This window comes from Pseudopodoces humilis, chromosome 1, assembly GCF_049639895.1.
Source record: "Pseudopodoces humilis isolate 2021_Gansu_Grassland_sample_001 chromosome 1, ASM4963989v1, whole genome shotgun sequence".
Taxonomy (NCBI): Eukaryota; Metazoa; Chordata; class Aves; order Passeriformes; family Paridae; genus Pseudopodoces; species Pseudopodoces humilis.
This window is the reverse complement of record NC_142200.1, coordinates 125,223,697-125,244,342: the sequence shown is the minus strand read 5'-3', so window position 1 is coordinate 125,244,342 and position 20,646 is coordinate 125,223,697. Positions and strand designations below refer to the sequence as shown.

The 20,646-nt window shown below is 35.7% G+C and overlaps 1 protein-coding gene and 1 long non-coding RNA gene across 2 annotated transcripts in view; one reads left to right on the top strand and one right to left on the bottom strand.

The window, feature by feature from the left end:
- PHF14 (PHD finger protein 14) overlaps window positions 1–20,646 on the top strand; it is a 162,170-nt gene that overhangs the window by 111,011 nt on the left and 30,513 nt on the right. The window contains exon 18 of the mRNA XM_014248760.2: window positions 18,103–18,216. Within this exon, the coding sequence (XP_014104235.1) occupies window positions 18,103–18,216 (114 nt within the window). The remainder of the gene's footprint in view (window positions 1–18,102; window positions 18,217–20,646) is intronic.
- On the bottom strand, window positions 1,034–4,005 carry LOC148185221 (uncharacterized). The gene is made up of 3 exons (XR_015774122.1): window positions 3,742–4,005; window positions 3,047–3,169; window positions 1,034–2,071 (listed from the first exon to the last, which is right to left on the bottom strand). It is a non-coding gene; the product is annotated as an uncharacterized LOC148185221 (long non-coding RNA).

The window sequence follows — 20,646 nt, the reverse complement described above, 5'->3', positions numbered from 1 at the left end:
ATAAGGTCTCCATTTCTGTAACACTGTCCATTCACCCTGCAAAAGGATTACAGTGCACTTTCAGGATTGCCAAACAGCACTATAAATCATGATTTTCCTGGTAGTTTTTATTCGTGGTATTTAGGCTTAATATAGATGCTTGTTTCAGCTTGTTCTAGTTGAATTTAAGAAAGATAAATAGAACATAAACCAAATAATTCAATATCATGACATGGTAATATTTAGTAGGAATAAGTGTGGCCTGACCATTTTTTCATTTATGTTCAATAAAATCTTACTGCGAGATCTCTTTATTTATTATTAGATGTGGGCTTCTTTCTTTTGCCTTCCAATGAAAAAGTACTGTTTGAAATACCTCCTCCAATTTTGAACTTTTGTAAGGAACAAGGCAGTGAGGAATTTAAGCATATTATCATGGTGGTTACATTGACTATGCTAGTTAAGTTTCTGTCTGCTCATCTTTGTATATAATCTGTTTTGCAAAACACTGCAGAGTGTCTGTTCCAGGCCATTATTTGAGTGCTGCAGGATCAGCTGCCTCATCTCTAGACTTCTGCTTAGTTTCTTTTTATTTCATTTCTTTACTATACTTCATTTTTTCAGTGGAAATAAATTGTCAGTATATATGTCAGCATGGAATTCTCATCTAAACCCCTCAGGAAATATTTTCTGGAACTGCAAATGCACAAAACACCAACTCTGGCAAGTAATATATTTTTGTAAACATTTTGTGTTCAAAATAAATCATGGATGATTTTGCTTATTAGCCAAGTAGAAACATTTCTTTGGGTATATTTTACTTTCACACAGCAAATATGCAAATGTATTTGGACACTGTAATATTTGAAACAATATTTAAAGTTTAAAATAATTTTTATAATATAAAATTAAATAATATAAATTTCTATTTACATAATATAAATTTATATAAATATAATTTTTTTTAATATGTAAAATGTATTTCAAACCTTTACATTTGGTCAGATGAAAAGAAAAAAGTGCACAATTCAGTTTCTGTGGTCCATGGATTTTTTTCTAATCAAAAAAAAAAGGTTGGTGATCAAGAAGGTCTGTGAGGAGTGCAGAAGTGTCTGATCTACTCCTGGGTTGGTGCAGGTGACAATCTCATTATGGTTTATGGAATTTTTTGTTTTTCACTGACTTTCCTCCAAACGTGGGAAGCATTTCCTCACATATCTAGTTTCACACAAGTGTGTTAAAAATTAAACAATGAACCCAAAGTCCTAATGTTAACCTCTCAAAGTTTAGGAAATACTGAAGCTGAGGTGGCATGCAGTGCTTTAAGTGCTTTTTTGGCTATGTGTGGCTTTACAGCCTTTAATCACTTCATGCTATGATTTTTTAATTTTCTTTCATAGGACCCCTGCCTTCTCTGATTTAGCTGTTGGGAGTCACTAAAAGGGATTAATTTGGGTTGAGAATTAAGAGAAAGTCTGTCTTCAGGGTTTGCAAGGCATGAGAACTGAAACGATGATTTCAGAAACGGGGAAAAAAGGAAGTTCGACCTTATGTTTGAAGTAGTTGAGTTGTTACCAACAAATTGAATTTTATCTTTGTCTCACCCCAGAGCTGCTGTGAGCGTTAGGCAAAATTAACATTTTCAAATGTTTAGTAATTGCTTCTCCTTGTTTGCTCTTGCCCAACTTGGATCCCTTGGCCCAACCTGTAGAAATGCTGAATTCTCTGAGCTGAAGTGGGAGATAGTGTGTATTCATACACAAGAAAACCCTATTTGAATGTAACAGATGAGGTTGGCATGCAGTAGTAATACAGTACTTAATCATGCCTTAAATATATTTTACATGTGCTTATTTTGCTGTTCAATACAATGCAGTTTTACACAATTATATCTAAAGTACATTTTTAAAAAGTACGCAAAAAAATAAAATCCGTACAGGTCTTTTGAATTAATTCAAACTTACTTCAGTTACATATTCTGACAAAGGACAGCCCTCATTTAATCACCTTAAATCACAGAGATTGTTGTGCTTTCTTTTGAGGACAGAACATAGAGACAAAGGCACTGCCATCATGGCAACCAGCACTGCAGCTGAAAAAAAGATAAAAGAGGACTGCTAATAAATCTGCTTGCTGCTTCAAGTAGAACACATATAATATAATGGGAAAAAATGTTCAGTTTCTATGCAACATTTTGCAGCCAGAACTTAGGAGTATTTTAAGGTAGTTTACAGAAAAATGACATAGTGGAATTCACTAACTGCATTTGTCTTTCACACATTTGAATATAATGATCTATGTTATGATATGGTCATAAAGAATGATAGAGTTAAACATTTTTGGGTTTATTTGTATATTTTAAAGTTTCTTGAGGAGAGTTTAACTACCACTTTGGTTTCTTGTGTGATGTAGAAAGATATTTTTTAATGTAGCAACTGGATAATACTTGGTTATTTTGAAATCATTGTTGTCTTCCTAGGTTTGTGAGGAGCAGTAAATCATTGTCACTGGAGTGATTTCCTTAAAATTGAACAAGAGAAAATAAACCAAATATGTAAGGCCATGTGAAAAATGTAACAAGTCCTTAAACCACTTACACCCTGTTTTAAGAACTTCAGTAGTGCCAAACCTTGGCGCAGAAATGGATTTCACTACCAAGATGGTAAAGAAAAGGGTGAAATTTCAGTTTGTGGCAATATCACTTGGCTGAAGTATTGCCAAATGTATTTTATTTGCTTCCCAGGTATGATATTTTAAAAAAATGAGTTGGCACAGCCTCTTATTTTCTGGCAAGCAGGTATAGTACATCTATGTAATGAATAATTTATACCATAAAATGTTCCAAAAATAATCAGCCTTGAAATTAACTTAAGTTGGGACTTGATTTATGAATTGTGGGTAAGTTAGTTGGTAGTAAATCTCCAAATTAATCCAAAAACTCAGATACACTTAGTTGGCAGAAGATTCTCATTGTCTAGGTGGGAGGCTTAGGTTTTAATGAAAACAAAACAACAACCAAAAAAAAACCAGATAAGCACTGGAAAATATTTGTGGAACAGATGCTTACTTATAGTATTTTGATTCTTCTCCGCATCAAAATCAATTTTACCAGTTCAAATATTTCCTCTATGCTGACTGCCAGACCCTCATCATGAGCTTCTAGTGCTTGTACTTTTTGGGTGCAGCTTTACTGTATTAAAAAAATGTACCAGAAAATTAATAATACATTATAGCATTGTCTTTCCTATAAAAAAAAACATTGTCTGAAAAAGTCTCTCTTTGAAAAATGATAGTGTAACTAATACCAGCCAGATGTTTAAAGAAAGTGGAATATAGGGCTGTTTTTTAAAATGAATTATTGTTGTTTCAAATGCAAAACCAAATTTCTGATTCTGAAGGATTACACTGGGATAGATCAAAAAAGTATTTTAAAAATAAATTACCAATTAGGAGTGCAAATTGAAATACATATTTTTTCTTTTTTTGCATTAGACTTTGACAAAAACCAGCAGTTAAAATAAATCTGCTAAGAGTCTGTTTTCCCAGCGGTATGTTCTTAGAAAATTGAGATTTAAATATGCACTGCAATTTTAAATAAGGCTTTTTTTTGTAAAAAAAAAAAAGAAAAAAGGAAAAAAAAAGAGAAAAAAGAAAAGAGCCATTTTGCTGTCACTTGGTGCAAAAATTTTTTGGTTTACAAGTTCATTTTCTTCCCCATATTTTTTGTTATGCAGAAGAAGGAAGAAATCCCTTGCTGCTTACCTTCATTTGCTTTTTTTCATAAACACCCCAACAATATAGAATTTTTTCCAAAGCTGAAACTTTGCACGCTGTCCTTTGTCTTAGTGTGAGAGCAGAAGTTCTTCACAAGCTGTTCCATCCAGCTTGTGTCCCTCTCCACAGGGTGCAGTCCTTCAGGATCAGACTGCTCCAGTGGGTTCAATAAGTCCTGCCAACACACCTGCTGTAGAGCAGGCTCCTCTCTCCATGGGGACATGGGTCCTGCCAGGAGCCTGCTCTAGCACAGGATCCCACTGCTTCCCACAGGATCACAGCCTTCTTCAGGCATCCACCTGCCCTAGGGTGGGTCTCCTCCACAGGCTGCAGGTGGTTCTCTGCAACCCTGTGATCCTCCCTGGGCTGCAGGGGCACAGCTGCCTCACCATGGGCTCACCATGGGCTGCTGGGCCAGAGCACCTCCTGCCCCTCCTTCTGCACTGACCTGGGTGTCTGCTGTTCCTCTCACTCCTTTCTCCAGGTGCTGTTGTGCAGGTTTTCCCTGCTTCTAAAGTACATTATCCTTGAGGCACCACCACTGTTGCTAATGGGCCCAGCCTTGAGCAGCAGTGGGTCCCTCTTGGAGCCAGGTGGCTTTGGCTCCATCCAATGTAGAAGTTTCTGGCAGCTTCTCACAGAAGCCATTCCTGCAGGCCCCTGCCCTGCTGCCAAAACCTCGCCTCACAAACACAATACAAATATGAAGAAAATTAATTTTCATGAGGCTTTGTATCACGCCAATCAAATTATTACTGAGGTAGTCCTGCTTTTTATAAGTTGTCTTGATCATTTTGCTTTGTTATGATGAAAAATATTTTACTGAAGTAAAAAAGCTGAATGGCTGAAATTAGAAACAAGCTTGGTCATTAACTACGCTTAGGTTAAAATATGCACCCGTGTCCAATTGCCAGTGGAACATTTAAGAGGTACCTGAATAATACTGGAAACAAATCATGAACAGCATAGAGGTTGTACATTTTTAATGTGTGAAATCTAAACATACACAATCTAATATTTAAATGACTAAACCTGTAGTTTATGTATAATAAATATTACTTACTGTAAGGTAGTGGCTAAGGAAGAAAATCTCTTCATGGGCAGCTGTTCAAAATGCTGCTGCTACTCTGTACCTTCTTTAGGTTATGCTTCTAACAAAATCTGCTTACAGTTATGGTTTATCTGGGTAATAGCTCTACTACTGAATCGTGACTTACTCTTCCTAAGCCATGACAAAATGAAATTACAGCCTACGTTGCCCGCTACTGTAGTATTGAGTGGCAAGAAATCTCTGCTGGGAGCTAGCTACAATTGGGAAAAATCCAGAAATCAGCTAGTGCCATGATTGAAATAAAGCCACCAAATGCAGTTTTATGCTAATGCAGCGTGAGAGAATAAGAAAACAAAAGCAGTTTTTGAGCTCTGAGCAGCACACCACAACAGGAAGATTTTATACATCCTCTTTGGTATGCATATATGCATATTCTCAAAGAATGTGAGAAGGTTGAAAGAGGAATAGTGTATAGGAAGGACAGAGGAAACAAGATTGCTTGCACCTTACAGAACTCAAGGCTTTCTCTTTCTTGCATTTGGAAATTGATTTCTAGATATGTACAATATTTGGAAGCATTGTGACAGTGAATTTTGCATATTGAAGATGCTATATTGAAATGTAAGAGACACAGAAATACTGGCTTTAATGCAAATTTTTTCCACTTTACATTCCTTTTCGAGTGAAGTCAGAAAAGGAAGATACATATGTGTCACAGTTACTATGTTACATGGTAGCTTCCAAAGCATCATAGCTTTCAGGTCTGATGTACATTCATACCTACTCTGTCAATCCAGTTCTCTTCCTACTTCAAGAGTTCTTAAAATAAGGAGCTCTTTGGGTATTGGTAATTAGGGACTTCTTGCTGACAGTGGAACCATAAACAAATTTAGCAATAAATTGTAATTGACCATCATTACTTTCAGTTAATAATTGGTTTGGAAATTTAGATGATTTCCTTACTTACTAGAATGTGTTGGTTTTGGAAATGTCTGAAGAAAAAGTATGAGGGAAAAGCTTGTAACTGACTTGAGTTTTTAAACCTTTTGAGTCTTGATTAAAATCTTGTGTTAGATGCGATAGGCTTCCAGAAGGGCAGTATTAAAAAAAAACAAACCACTTTTCCATTGTGCATAATCTTGTTTGATTTGAATACTCATTAAGAATTAAGCAGTCAAAAGAAAATTGCAAGGTGTGTGCTTTGCAATGACATAAACAGGGATCCTGATGTGTAAAGGTATGTCTGGAGGCTGGTGGCATCCTGTTGCACCCTTATGTTTTAAAGTGCTGTTCTCTTGTTACCAGATTTCTGAGATAAATTTCTTAACCTAGAAATATATTTCTTGTCTTATGTTTTACATAGAATAGAAGGTATGTAATTAAAGAAGAATTATGTATTTTAATTCCTCATTAGTCCAGCTTTATTACCCTGCAGATTATTTTAGCACATCACCTGTAATCATGTTCTATATGACAGAAGAAGAATTAGATCTTTAATTGTTAGTCTCTGTATAAGATTTGAACACATTATCATAGTTACCCAATTAAGTGCTCATGTTTACTCTAAAGGTTGGTTTTATTTTCAAGTCTTTCGAAGAAATGTAGCCATACATGTCGGTTGAAGTAATGTGTCACTCATCAGTATAAATTGCTGATGCTGTCTGGGAAAAATCTAATCCTATTGAACAAGGAGACAGAAAGGTGGGGGGAGGGGTAACAAAAAAAAGTGCCATTTTATGAAGCGCTAGGCAAGATTTGCTTTTCATCATCATGTTAGATAGTCGAAGTGAGCTTCAGTTGCCATTCTCAAACAGAAATTCTCTTAGTACCAGCCACATTTAATCACATTTCGCAGAAGACATCTGGGCATTGCCAATTTGTGCTGTGTCAGCCACTTTCTCTGCAAAGGAGTGTCTCATCACTTGGATTTTAGCATTCTGTAGCAGAAAAGTTCCATCCTCTTAAAATTGGCTCAGCAGATAGCTTGTGTGGGAATATAACTGCAAGAGCAATACAATCAGTTCTACCAAGAAAGTGCACGACTATTACATGGAATTTTAGGATGGCTTTTGAAAGATTTTCACAAAACTGTTAAAATGTATAGTGCATTGTTAAATTCTAGTAGCAATTAAGTTTATCTTAGATTTTTTAGTAAATGTGGCTTTGGCAACCGTTGAAATTTATTATCTGGTTCAGTGGTTTGAAACATCTTTGTGCGTGTTTGAAAAGTCTTTAAGTGTATTTCGGCTGTGACAAACATTGCCAAAAGATTTTATATGTGGAAAACCTTGGAATCTGTAGATATCAAGATTCTTTCTAGCTACTAATCTCATGAAGACTGAAGGGCAGATGGTATCCTTTCAGATGTGATATAAATAGCTGAAGAAAAGTGTCAAAAAGGAAATAAAATAGCAAGATAACTCAATATTTACGGAAGGTGCCCACAAGTGTACTTCGAGTGAGTTAATCACATCACATCAGATACTTATTTTTGGAAATAGAAGGGTGTCAGCAGATTGATGCAGTCATTGACATAATGAATATTAAATCTGTAACCAGTCCCATGCAGTAAGTAAGGATACATATGAGGTACTAATATTTAGAAGCATATTTTTTATCACATCAATATGCATTTGCCTTACCATGTTCTCATACTGCATATCTCCACTGCTTGTTTAAGTTGAATGTATTGCACAAAACAGAGAAATTGCTGAACACAGTGGTGTTCTAAATATTTCATTTTTTGTCTTGCTAATTCTTGAAGGTCTTTAAAATGTTTGTTTTCATGTAATGATAACTTCAAGAATCTTAAAATTTAAAAGTAATTATGAGAAAATACAAAAAGATTGTGATTTGAGTGCTGTGGTCTATTAATCTGTTAATAATTCTCTCACTGAATGAGCTATTTACCTGTCATTGTTTATGTGCTTTCTGGGTATAGCATAGACAGAGACTGAAAAGATCCTTTATACAGAAATAGTAAAATAGTGAGAAGATAATAGATGTGCTGGCTAATAGACAATGAATCATTTTACCCCCTGACTCATCCCTCCATGCAAAACAACCTGCTTCAGTTAAGGAATAGTAAAATGGTCAAGGCATTCCCTTGGGAATATTATTTTGAACCCTCTTAAGAAGCGGAAGAGGGAAGCGAACTGCGATCTTCCCTGTGATATGGAATGTGTTCACCAGTTAATTCAGGACAGCATTCAAACCATTGTCTGAAAATAAGGCATAAAGAATGTCTATCTCTCTTATGTTTGGGGGTTTGTTCATTTGTTTTTTGTTGTTTGTTTTTGTTTTCTATTTTTGTTTGTTTGTTTTGGATTTTTTTTTAATTATTATTAAATTAAAATGGAAAAATGTAGGGACTGGTCTTAAATCCCAGAGAGCTTCCAGTGAATTTCAGGAGGAGGAAGTGGGACTGTTGATAATCCAGGATAACACTGCTGAACTCTGAATAAACTGGTATTTAAAATACTCTGTTATTTTTGAAAATCCTGTTACTAGTTGAAATAGTTCTACATTCTGGTATGCTGATTTTGATGGATTTTATCTGAGGTTTTTCAGTGTATATTTACCTTAGCATTTTGGTTAAGGGTGGGAATGCCTTTTAGAAAAGAATCACTCAGTTGCCACCAGTGGCTCTGCTTTGGTTTATATTATGGAGTGGTTTTAGGAGTATAGAAAATGAGTTTCCATCAAGGGGCAGGCTCTAAAGCCTAGGAGGTATTCTGACTGCTAATGGGCATGCTGTCTTCATGACCAAACTAGCTGTATCTTCGGAATACATGTTCTGCATCTGGCTGGCTGGTCCTCAACACCAACTGCTTTGCTCTGAAGAGCTGCTCCTGTCACACCACAGTTTCCTGGTATGAAGTGACTCTTAATGTTTACTGTATCAAAGGTATAATTGTGTTTCATCTACTGAAAGAGTTGTTTTATTCCTATTTTGATAGGATAATTTGTGGAAATCTTCCATTAGTAATCTCAAGATCAAAATAGCGTATCAAGGTCAAAAGATTAAAAATTAATACACATATCTATATTGCTAGAGTATCAAATTTTATTGTTTTTCTGTTTGTATAAGCACTGTATGCTTTTAACTGAAAATATCTGATCTGCAGTGTTAAGGAACCATATTTAAGAGTAAGGGACTTGCTGTATGTTTTCTAGTACAGATGAGAAAAACAAAAAGGAATTTTGCTTGACAGAATCTCAAGAAAATAAAAAACCACCACCAGGAAAATATAAATATGCTCCTAGGAATGAAGCAATAAAGTTGGCATTTTGTCTGAATTTAGCTTCATCATTCCCTGTATCATTTGCAGTGTTCTTAATTAGGGAAGAATGAGGAATTTCCAGGCCTTTATGAGGATGTTGTAAAGCTGCAGTAGTGGTTGTAACCTTTCAGTTCCTATGAGCTCAGCAAAAGATGGCTGATTAATGTCACATCTTATACTGTGTCAAATGGACTGTTCATTCCCTTTTTTAGTAAACATCCCGTTGTCCTGTCAGTGCAGCTCAGTGTGCCAGCATAAAATATCCTAGCTGGCTACTTTAATTAATAAGAGTATGTATTTCTTTAGTATAAAGTTAAATGGAAATTTTCTTTAAGTATTCTAGTGACTAGCATGAATCAATAAATCAAGGGCACCCACAAAACGATGTCCCTGATATTTGTTTGAAGCTTCTCAAAGGATATAAAAGATACTTCATTCAATTTGACACATTCAGATATTCTAGAGATCTTGGAGTGTGTAGGAAACATTTTTATAGAAAGCTACTGTTAATTTATTCTTTTAAAAATGTTTTTATAGTTTTGAATTAATGTTTTAATTTTCTGCTTTATCAGTTGAAAATAAATGATGGTAGTTTTTAAGAAGAGAGGGATAGGAAGAACAGGAGTGAGAAAAGCACAATGGCAAAAACAATGGGAATGCAAGAAGCGCCCATGGCATAAAAGGAGAGCTGTAAGCACACACACATTAACAGGAATGAGAAAATTCCACTTGCAAAATACACAGAAACCCTTACAGCGGAGAATGGGGTAAATTAAGAAATAGTGTTTCAGCAAAGTGGAAAGGAGGATTTGGAGGACATAGTGAGAGCTATCCTTGGAGAAGGGTAGAGTGCTTATAGAAAACCTCTGAAAAAACAGGTTGGTCCCATGTAAAGTCAATTAAGAGAGCTATAAAACTTATATAATAAACTTAGACTGCAAAAAAGGATGTACTGAGAAATCCTTTTCTATTCATTTCCATTCTATTCCCTTTCTTCTTCTATTTCTTCTTGTTACTGGAAGAAAATTCTGGAAGTGGAAAGAGATGAAAACAAGTTTAGATTTAAAAAGTAGCCTTTGACGATTCTGTGATTCTTTTGGTGATCACACATTTTACTATGACCCTGTTTTGCATTATGTGGGGAAAATCTGGACTTTAAGGAGTTGAAAAGCAAGAATCAGTGCTGATGAAGATGTAAAGAGCTAAATAAATATTACTTAAAGGACTTCTCAAAGATGAAAAAAAAAACCCCACAACCCTATGAATGTGCTGACCCTGTCTTGAGAATTAAGTTAGATGGTACAATTTAAAGCTTTGTTCCAACATCTGACAGACACACTCTGCATGCTGATGCATAATATCTGAAGATTTTGTGCTTGAAAGAAAGCCTTTTCTGAGCTACATTCTATTTTTGTTAGAATAAAGCAGCTGCTTTTTGGAGCAGAGATCTTCTCAAGTGTTCAATCTTCTCATTCAAGTTAAGAATTAACCAAATATTTTGAGCAAATTTTGTGTATGCTTTCTTCCAAGCTTCTGAAGTGGACTAAAGCAAACTGTTTTGACCATAAATTGTGCAAATGTGCACTATTGACTTGAAGAGATGAAAGTAAGTTTGCTGCTGTACCCTACTCCCAAGTTGTCTCTGTCTCTGTAATCCAAAAGCTCAGAAAGTTTGGAGCATTTTAAACATGGCTTGAAAAGAAGTACAGCTGGGTAAAACTTTCTTCTAGAGGGACTATGAATGGATGCTATGATCTGCCCCTGATCATTTCTGAAGGAATAAAACTTTGTTTAAGGAAGGAGACAACTGCAACCCCAAGTGTAGCCTCAGTAGTGGAGTGATACCAGATGACTTTGTACATCTGCTGTTTATTTTAGTCTTATTTTAAGTGTTGGGTGTAAGGTGCCCTTGTCATTTTGTAAATATGTTGAAGTCAGTGATTGCAATACTATGTAACATAGATACAGCTAGCTACACAGTAAACATGTACCCAGAGTACCAGATAAATATTGCAGAGACCTACAGTGTGTGAACTGCACATCACCTATGTGAGAGACAGCAGCAAAATCAGAGTCCACCCTTACTGTGGCTCTAGATGCTTGTGCTGTGCTTGAGAGTTTGTTTTGCAGCTCCTGAGGTTTGGGGTTTTTTGGTTTTGTTTTGGTTGGTTTGGGGCTTTTTATTTTTTTGTTCTTTTGTTCGTTTGGTTTTTGTATTTTGGGTTTTTTTTCATGATGGAAAAAGGGTTGGAGACAACAGAGCTGCACCAAACAGGCACAGGGAAAATGAAATCCAGCTGTAATAAATTATGTATGTATTGTCATAAAAAACTTTTTGAACTAAATAAAATAACATCTATAAACTCCATAAAGTATAAAATTAGGACAAAAATAACTTTGTAGGTTATAGTATCTGCCTGTAATCTAATAGTACAAAAAAAAATAAAAGAGCAGAACAATATATTGGAAGGAAGCACAGTGTGGACAAAAAAAGGGAGATAGTACTGAATTACATGCACTGATAATAGCATAGTACAGCAGTCTTGCCAGTATATTAATATTCTGTAAAAGGATATTCATTTAAAATCTGTTGCTCTGGTGCACCAGATAATTACCAAATTATGCAAGACATAGGACATTTAACACATATACCAAAAAAAAAAAAAAAAAAAAAAAGAAGATAGACATTGGGTTTTTTGGGTTTTTCCCTTTAGTGAAGAAATTTTAAAAATTCTTGGTGCTGATATACATGTTCATATAGAAATTTTTGCCAGTAGCTTAAGCTGTACTGTATCTGTGATCAGTAGCTTTAATCCATAGCAGTAACAGAGAAGTTAATACATAGAGGATGAGTTTTGTGTTTTGAGTGTTAATTAGAAGTTCAGTTCCCTTTTTTGTATTCTAATGTAGTTTTATTAATTACAGCATTTTAAGAGATGGTTTTTAATACAGTTCAAAGAATTCTGGGGTCAGAAAAGGCAGCTATTGAAAGGAGAGCTGAAAGAATTAACTTTTGAATGTTGGGAAATAGTGAATGGTGAGAAAGTAAATGGGAAATACAATAATCCAGGGGACTTTGATTGAGAAGGTGGAAAATTCAGTCCCAAGAGAGGTAGGATTAGTACACTGAGTAATGGAAATGTAGAAAATATGTGAGCTAGAAAGGAGAAATTAATTCAGGTTCCAGAGGTCAGTGAATGATAATACCTTCAAACAGTAAAATGTTCTTCTGTTTTCTGTTTCTATTTGCATGTGATAAAGTTAGAAGAATAGATAGGAAAAACATTTTGAGAATGCTCTTTCTAGCTTTAAATATATGTAAATATTCCTTTTCTATTTGAAGAAGGCATCCAAAGAAAACAGATTACCCTGTTTCCTTTCATAGTTTAATCAAAGACTTCTAGAAAATACTAACAATAATAGCATGCTTAATTTAAAGCAACATTTAAGGTGGGAATTCACCTTTTGCACTTGGAAAGCTGTGTAGATTTCAAAGATGCAAGTATACTTTGTCAGTGCTATGGTTTATTGGAAGATAAAGGGATAATAAATTGGAACAGGTGGGTATTTATTGGAAACTCGTACCCTTATTAATTCCTTCATATTGTATAAGGTATTTGAAGAAAAAAAGCAAAACTAGTGTGAGGCTAAAGAATGTAATTTAATTTCTATATTTGGAAAACAGAAGAATTATAAAAGGTTTTTGGTTTGTTTCTGTTTCTAAAAGAAGGCAGAGGTTTTAGAGATAGCTTAAAGTTTATTACTTGAACCGAGGTGGTTTCAGAGTGAGGTGAGAAAAGAGACCATGTTGTGTTAACAGTGTATAAACATAGAAGTCATTGTCCTCTTCTCCAGAGAGAGAAAAAATAACCAAGGACATAACAACAGTGTTGCCTCTGACTGGCAGCATAGGAGGTTAGCACATGAATGTTAGAGGTTGCATTTGTAATTTCCTATCTTTGGAGAGGGCAGAAGAAGAGAGGAGATTGTCAGATGCTGAATGAAAGCAGCATGAAGAGAATGACAAAGGCATAATAAAGAGGGAGGGAAATTTTACAACTGTGGAGCATGACTTAAAAGTTTAAAGCCCATATTCTTGCTTCAATAACTAACACAGGGTAAAGTCTGAGGAACAGCAAAGTGATTGATCTTGCATGTGAGTTGATTGAGATAAACTCTGCATTTCTCCCTGGGGATTTACTTCGGCCACCTGCGAACTGTGGAGAGCCACAGATATCTTGTCTGCAGCAGATTTTCTCAAATTCTGGCTAAGATGTTGCAAATATTTTCAAAGTATGCCCCTGGGGTGTAAGAACAAGAACAGTAGGAGTGGTTGCTCAGTTGCTGGAGGAATGTTCCGTGGTCTGGGCTGGAGAGGCACTGTGTGTTTGACCCAGGAAGGCTTTTTCTGTGCAGCACTGGAAATGACACTCTGTGAGGCTGAGAGCACTTTAGCACTTCAATAAAAATGTGCTAATTTCATCCCATAGTGCTTCAGCTGTAAGAAGCTGTCTTCATGTTTCAGAAAGGCCTTTCTTTCCCCCTCACTTTTGTAAGTCTAAAGGGGGACAAATATTTCTACTTTGTTACTGTTAGAAGTCTTTGTTAGTAACTTTGGCGTCCAATTCATTACTGCAGTCATGTTTTCACAGCCTGGTGTGAGAGATAAACCCTTCGCAAATGAAGACCGCATCCATTTTCTTTCTACCTCAGGCCACACAGAATTGATTGGGGTAATAAAATGACAGTACGATGTAATATACTGACGGCTCTTTAATTTGAAAACTAGTTCCAGGCTGATTCAAAACTTGCTTAAAGCTAATTTATGGCTTGTGTAATTCTCAACTGGACCAAGGTAAAGGATGATGTATGAAAAACGATGCAGAGTTAACATAATATATTCAAACCTGTCAGCTTGGAATCATCTATAAAGGATTTGTTTCAATCCTTTTTTAGTTTTGTTCTAAAGAAGCAGTGGCAGAAAATGTAGTGGCTGTTAGGCTGGTGTGAACACCGATGTAAGATGCTATTTTTCCATCAAAATGTTTCAAATGGAAATTCTTGTGCTTTTTAAAGTATTTTATGCATAGTTAAAAAGTATAAAAATATACATCGGTTCTTCATTTTCTTTAAAATAAGAAGCACTGTCAGGTTTCTATTTTGTTAAGTCAGTGTCTGTGCTGACAGTAACATGGACTGGTAAATACAGCATTTTGCTACGGTTATGTTCACTGTCTGCTTTGCCTGTATATACAGCCTACACATGTCTTTATATACATGTATCCTATTTATATATACCATACATACCTGTATATGTGTCTCAGTCTTGAATTAAAGGTCAGGTTTTTGAAATGCAAAATGTGAGAATAGTGAAATTCTTAAATTAAAAAATTAAAAGCATAAATATCTCCCTTTGAAATCTATCACTTTCATGTGGTTTGCAAGTGAAATCCACATCTGTTCTGTATGCACTATTGATTTTTCAGCATACTTTGTCAGTGTTTCTTCTGCACAGAAAAGGACAGAACTAAAAGTACAGTGTGTGCTCCTGTATGGTAGAGGCAAAGAGCAAGTACACCAATTGCAGTGAAGGGAAGAAGAGAACTGAATACTGCAAAAACTAGTAAGCAGATTCCATCCCAGGACTAGAATATCTTATTTGTTATGTATTTGTGTCAACATATAATTAAAATATAACTTTTTGCAGAAAAGAGATTGATCAAACCTATGCAGCTGTGGTATCTTAAACTGCATGAACATTTAGGTCACAGGAAAAGAGCCATAGTTGAAAGCAGAGTTATTACTTGCATAAGCATAGCAGAATGTCTACACGTTTCATGTTTACTCTTCAAGGTTTTGTAAGCCCAAGAAGGTTCATGTTCTGAGGAGCTTTGATCAAAATCTGCATTTTTCAGGAAAAAAAATTAATTACCGAGCATTTGGAATTTATTTGTTTTATAATGGGCTTATATTTTCACAAAGTATTTCTAAATTTTGAGGAAGCTGGTAGTACCATTTAGTGGCTTTCCCCTATAATTTATTAATTAATATAACTAAATACTGTGATCCATTATAATGCTATGTGTTGATCTGTCTGACTTGAAAGTGCAGATTTGTCATTTTTCCTGTGTAGTTTAAAAAATGCAATAGTAAGTTAATGAAGTGGGAAGGGGTTAAGCACCAGAAAAGACGTGTACTAAAATAGTTACTGTGTTAATTATATGTCCATAAACCACTATGTCCTGCTACATCGCTGCTACAGCTGAAGCTGACAGATTAATGATAATGCCACTGTCATTGTTTTCGTCATGCAGGACCTTGAAAAAATAATAAAGTGTCTTAATGAAATCACTTTATTAAATAAAATTTAATTATTTTTGAAGTACATTTTTCCTTTTAACACCCCTTTGGTAAAAATACTGATTCAGGTCAGTGGCACAGATTTTTTGCCTTTCCTTTCCAAGTGTAGATGATGCTAATACTTTTTCAGGTTGTTTTACTTGCTAGAGTACAAGTGAAAATATGAGGATTTCTAATCAGAACAGTTGCTCCCTTGGCCACATACTCATAACACACCTGGAAGCAGCTCCATAAAAGTTCTCATTTGTACCTTGCAGCATTTTTATTGTGGTACTGCCCATGAAAGGGTCTCTCTCCACTTATCGAATATGTTTCTGAAAGGTGTGTTTGTTGCCAGACTAGCTCAGAACAACATAGATTGCCTGTGTTACATATTTAGATCACAGAATAGTCTGGATTGGGAGGGACCCACAAGGATCATCACGTGCAGCTCTGTAAGTGAATGGCCCATACTGGGATCAAACCCAGGACCTTGGTGTTACTAGCACCATGCTCTGACCAATCAACAATGTGAAAAGAGATAATAAAACCAGTGCAATTGGAAAGGGAGGCATATTTGCTTGGATTTGTTTCTGAATAATAAAGTAAATTAGGTTTCCATCCCTCCCTCTAAAAATAGAAGTATTGAATTAGCCAGCTGGTTCTTAGGAGAAAAATGGCCAAGCTGCTGGAGAAGAAGATGCTAGAGATTTGATATAAAAAGGAATCCATGGACCTGTTGAGACAAAGGAATGTAACAGGAATGTAAGCTTACCAAATTGCAGTTGCTCAGATAATTTTTGAAAAACACTGTTTATTACTTTAAAAAGGAAGTAACTGAAAATGGTTGCCACCATTATCTGGCCACAGGTAATAACAGCATAACAAAAGCTTGTTCAGGCACAAAATACAAGCAGAATTCAAGGAGAGAAATCTCTGAACCAACGAATTCAGACAAGTATGTAATTTTCTTCCAGCAGATGTGTTTGTTACTTTTGTTTTTGTAAGAAGTGCAGAAAAGCTTTTGGAAACATACTGAGCTGATAAATTGCATGGCATTGATTTAACTTTCTCAAGGAGAAAACAGTACTTTCCTATACTCAGAGTTAGCTAATAATTAATTGGATCAACAAGAAGAAATATTCTCATCGTCAGTTCACTAGGACCAAAGTGGGGTGGCCTTTGAGAGAGAGGATGTTTGCCTGTACAAGTCCAGGGAAATCAGTGAGCTGTCAGGATGAACATGATGCAAAGTTCCTTTTGATGTCATATGATTTCCCTGTGCTATATATTGAAAAATCAGAATTTTATTATCAGAATGCTAGAGTTGTTTCTCCTTGCAGCTCACTCTGCTTGGCTGATGTTCTTTCAAGATATCTGTTAACATTTTAATTGGTGGTATTCTTTAGTCTTCACTAAAAACTACCTTTTTGTGAAAGCTTTTTTTTTCCTAAAATGTCTTCCTCATACCAAACCTGAATTTTAAAGTGGTGTGTCACAAAATGGTCCAGAATATCCTTTTTCTTAGTCACAGAGACGTGATGTAATGAGAAAGGTGTAAAGAAGCTTTATTGGAAATATTTAAGCTCAGAAGGTATTTTTCCCACTTTATGCTCTTTGGGAACTCCCTCCATGTGTCAATTCTTTTACAGTATCTGGTCTCATCAGATGTGATTCTCTGTATGATTCAGTAATGGTTGCTGGACCAGTGCTCACTTTTTCCCTTTCCATGCAATGGGCTAAACTGCAATTGCTGAATATTATCATTATGAAATTTTAATTTACTTTTTACAGGTTGTTATGTTTGAAAACTTAATAATGAGCTCTGCAGCTTGCAGTTTCCAAAAGTATAATCTTGATTTCCTTGCAATTAGTGAATGTAGGAAGAAAGTGATATATCAAAAACATATACTCCGCTTGCTAAGCGATGACATCTAAAATACCTTCTGTAATGAGCATTACGACAAGTACAGTAGAGATTGTAGTAACTAATGGATTTTTTCTCTGCATTAAAATGTCTCAATCTATGCTGTTATCGAAACCTCTGTGTGAAGCAGTGAGGGTATTAAAGTGGTTTTTATTTTGGATGATTTAGTCACGTTGCGTGGCAAAATTAAGGCAATTTGGAAAAAAGAATGTAAATTACTTAAGAACTTTTATTTATTTTACTTTAATGTTAAATTTACTAAAAGATAGCGAACTTTCTTTAACTTTACCAGGTTGTGTGCTATATTGGTTTGCACTGACTGATAAAACACATTTGTTGGGGGTTGTTCTAGCATGGCTCCAGCTGTTTTGCAGAAGCATCCATCTGCCATAAGTGGACAAAATGTAATATTCCCTTCCTTGCAGCTCAGGAGCAGGGGTAGGTATGGGCAAAAAAAACCATGCTTATTCAAAATAAACTTTGCAATTCTGAAATACTGTAACTACTTAATAAGTCTCAAAATGCCCTAATAAAGAAAATATTATTAATTCAAGAGAAAAGATATGACAGATGTTTTTTACTTGGGCAAATGAAGTTGCCCAGGGTAAAAAAGAGTAGTGTTTCAGACCTCAAGTATTTTTTTATTACTCATTCTGTGCTTAAAGCACAGTTCCTCTGAAAAGTCTCATTTTCTTGGCGTGCCACATCAACACGCTGCTGAGGGGTCTGTTTGTGTCTGTTGCCCTCAGGACTCCGAGCCGTCAAATGAGGTGGTCTCAGAGGCCCCAGGTAACGTGGTACCCTCTACCTCAAGAAGTAGCTCTGAAGAGCTGATATCGGTGGCACAGAAACGTCCAGAAGAGGTAGGACATTCTGTGTCTATTGTTTTCCAAGATTAACTGTTGGGGAATACACATTTGCCTCTGTTTTCTGTGCCCAGTGTTGTACTACTAATAACAGAGACTTTTTAAAGCTAGAACTCAGTCTTACACTCCCATATAAACAGCATGCAAGACCAAGGTAAAAGTCAGGACTATAATTAATGGTGCCTACAAGTATATTCCATAATATATGCTACTTTTTAAATACTGTTTCTTATTGTCGGTAATTAGGAATTGGTTTTTTTTATTGTTTCTGTCTTTCACCCCATGACAGTAACAGGAGCCCTGTTAGATTCTGGTTAAATAAAAATTACTGCACTGACGAGTCAGAAATAGAATCTGTACATAGGTATATAGGTAGGTAGAAACTTTATCATCCTTCACAAAATTTAATTATGTCTAACTTCTGTCTTGTGCTAAGGAAAGACTCTTCCTGATGCTGGGCCTTTCTTTGTTCTCCTGGTTTTGAACAAGTGATGAAGTATAGTCATAAGTTCATACTTCATGTTGCTGTAAGCAGAGGTGCTTGTAAGATTGTTCCATAGGGTAGCCAATGACTCAAGGTGTTTTCTCCCTGCTGTGCATCCCTGCCGTAGTACACTATAGCTGGAGGAGAGATTGTCTGCAGAATTCAGACTCGTAACTTCATTTCATGGTGGCAATCATCTTCCCAGGGAACCATTATTATACTTAAATTAACCTTTCCTGTGAGACATAAGTCCTTCCTTTGTAGTAGTCTTAACACTTAATCTAGGCTTACTCAAAGAGTTTAGTTGGTATTATTACTATTTAAAATATGTCAACTACCAGGTAATATAAAAACTAATCTTTGCTTTTTTTCCAAGATTTCTTTTGACTGTAATTTTAATAGCAAAGGAGTGTATGAAGTGCTAGTCATAGGAAATGCAATGTCATTTATTAGTTTAGTACAGGCTTTAGATAAATATCTTCATTTCTCTGGTAGCTTTATCATTTTGTCTGAAGAAGGAAGGTCCAGAGTATGAAGCCAGGAGAATTCTTAAGAGTGACTCCTGGAGTAAGACCAAGTAGATTCCCTTATTTTGGGATATCACTACATATTCCAAGATAGAAAGTCAGGTTATCACATCTAAGAAGTCCTGAGGGTAGAGTAGTACAACCTTTAGTAATACTTTAGTAATAATGTATTCTTGAGTAGCAAATGGACCTCTAGTCTGTGGAGAGACATGGGGTATTATGCCTCTTAATTCTCAACTTCGTCAGTTTACCGCACTCCACTGGAGAAATTAAAATTGGAAGCACAGATGATGTTTAAAAATCAAAGGAGAGAAAAAGTGCTGCAGAAAGAGGAATAAAACATGGTTAGTAAAAGGTGACTAAGAGGAAGATGGGTATACAGTTTTTGCTTTTGTGGAACAAAAGCAGCTCAGCTGTGGGGAAGAGGAAACTTCAGAGAACCAAAAGATGGAAATACGCCTTTCAAGTTTTACAAATAGTTCAGTAATAGTTCATGTTGAAGCTGTTTTACTCAGTGTGGGGTCATGTGTTTTATAAGGGAATGAGACTTTCTCCAATCATATTTACTGCAGTTTGTACAAAAGAGAGAGAGGTGAGTCAGAAAGAGTTTTGTGGTTGGATTTGCAGGGAACCTTGAGAGGGGAGCACCAGTATGCTGAATTTGCAAATTCAGAACCCACCATGAAACAACCCATCTAAGTTACTCATGGGTAAGTCAGCATGATAAAAAAAAACATTTGTGAATTACACCCCAAAAAACAGGTCCAAAAAGTGTTTGCAGAGGTTGACTTCAACTAATGCCTTTTTTGTTTTTAATTTTGTTTGAAGTCTTCTGGTACATTTTTCAATATCTGCTTAATGAGTTAATATTTGGAATTGACTACTGACTGGTGCATTATTTGTGTAATTTATGTGAATTCAAATCATCAGTATTGGTGAGAGTTGTTAAAGAAATGCTCAAATGCAGCTTTAATAAAAGAGATTTGAGGAAAGACTAAAGAAGGCAAGAAGGCTAACAGCAAAGGGTTTCAGGAAGGTGGAGAAAATCTGTGAAGGTTGTGGAAAATGGTGCTGAAAAAGAGTCTTGAGCTTGCAAATGTGAGGACACACAACTTCTAACAAGACAAGTATAAAAAATCCCACGAGCTGCCACATTAATTTGAATAAAGCACTTTTTTTTCCTGCTAAAAATTTGTTTTCCTCTTAGATAGGACAGTCTGAATCTAACACTCAGTAGTGTCATCAGTGGGATGATATTTGTGGGGTGTAATTTGATCACTCAAATGAGGTTTTGTTTTGCTTGTCTAGTCATTCCTCCTAATAGAAATGATGGTGGAATATTGTGTTCTCCTCAACAGGAAGGCAGAATGGCATCCACTCCTCTTATTGCTGCCCTTCTTCCCAGTCACTTTTGAT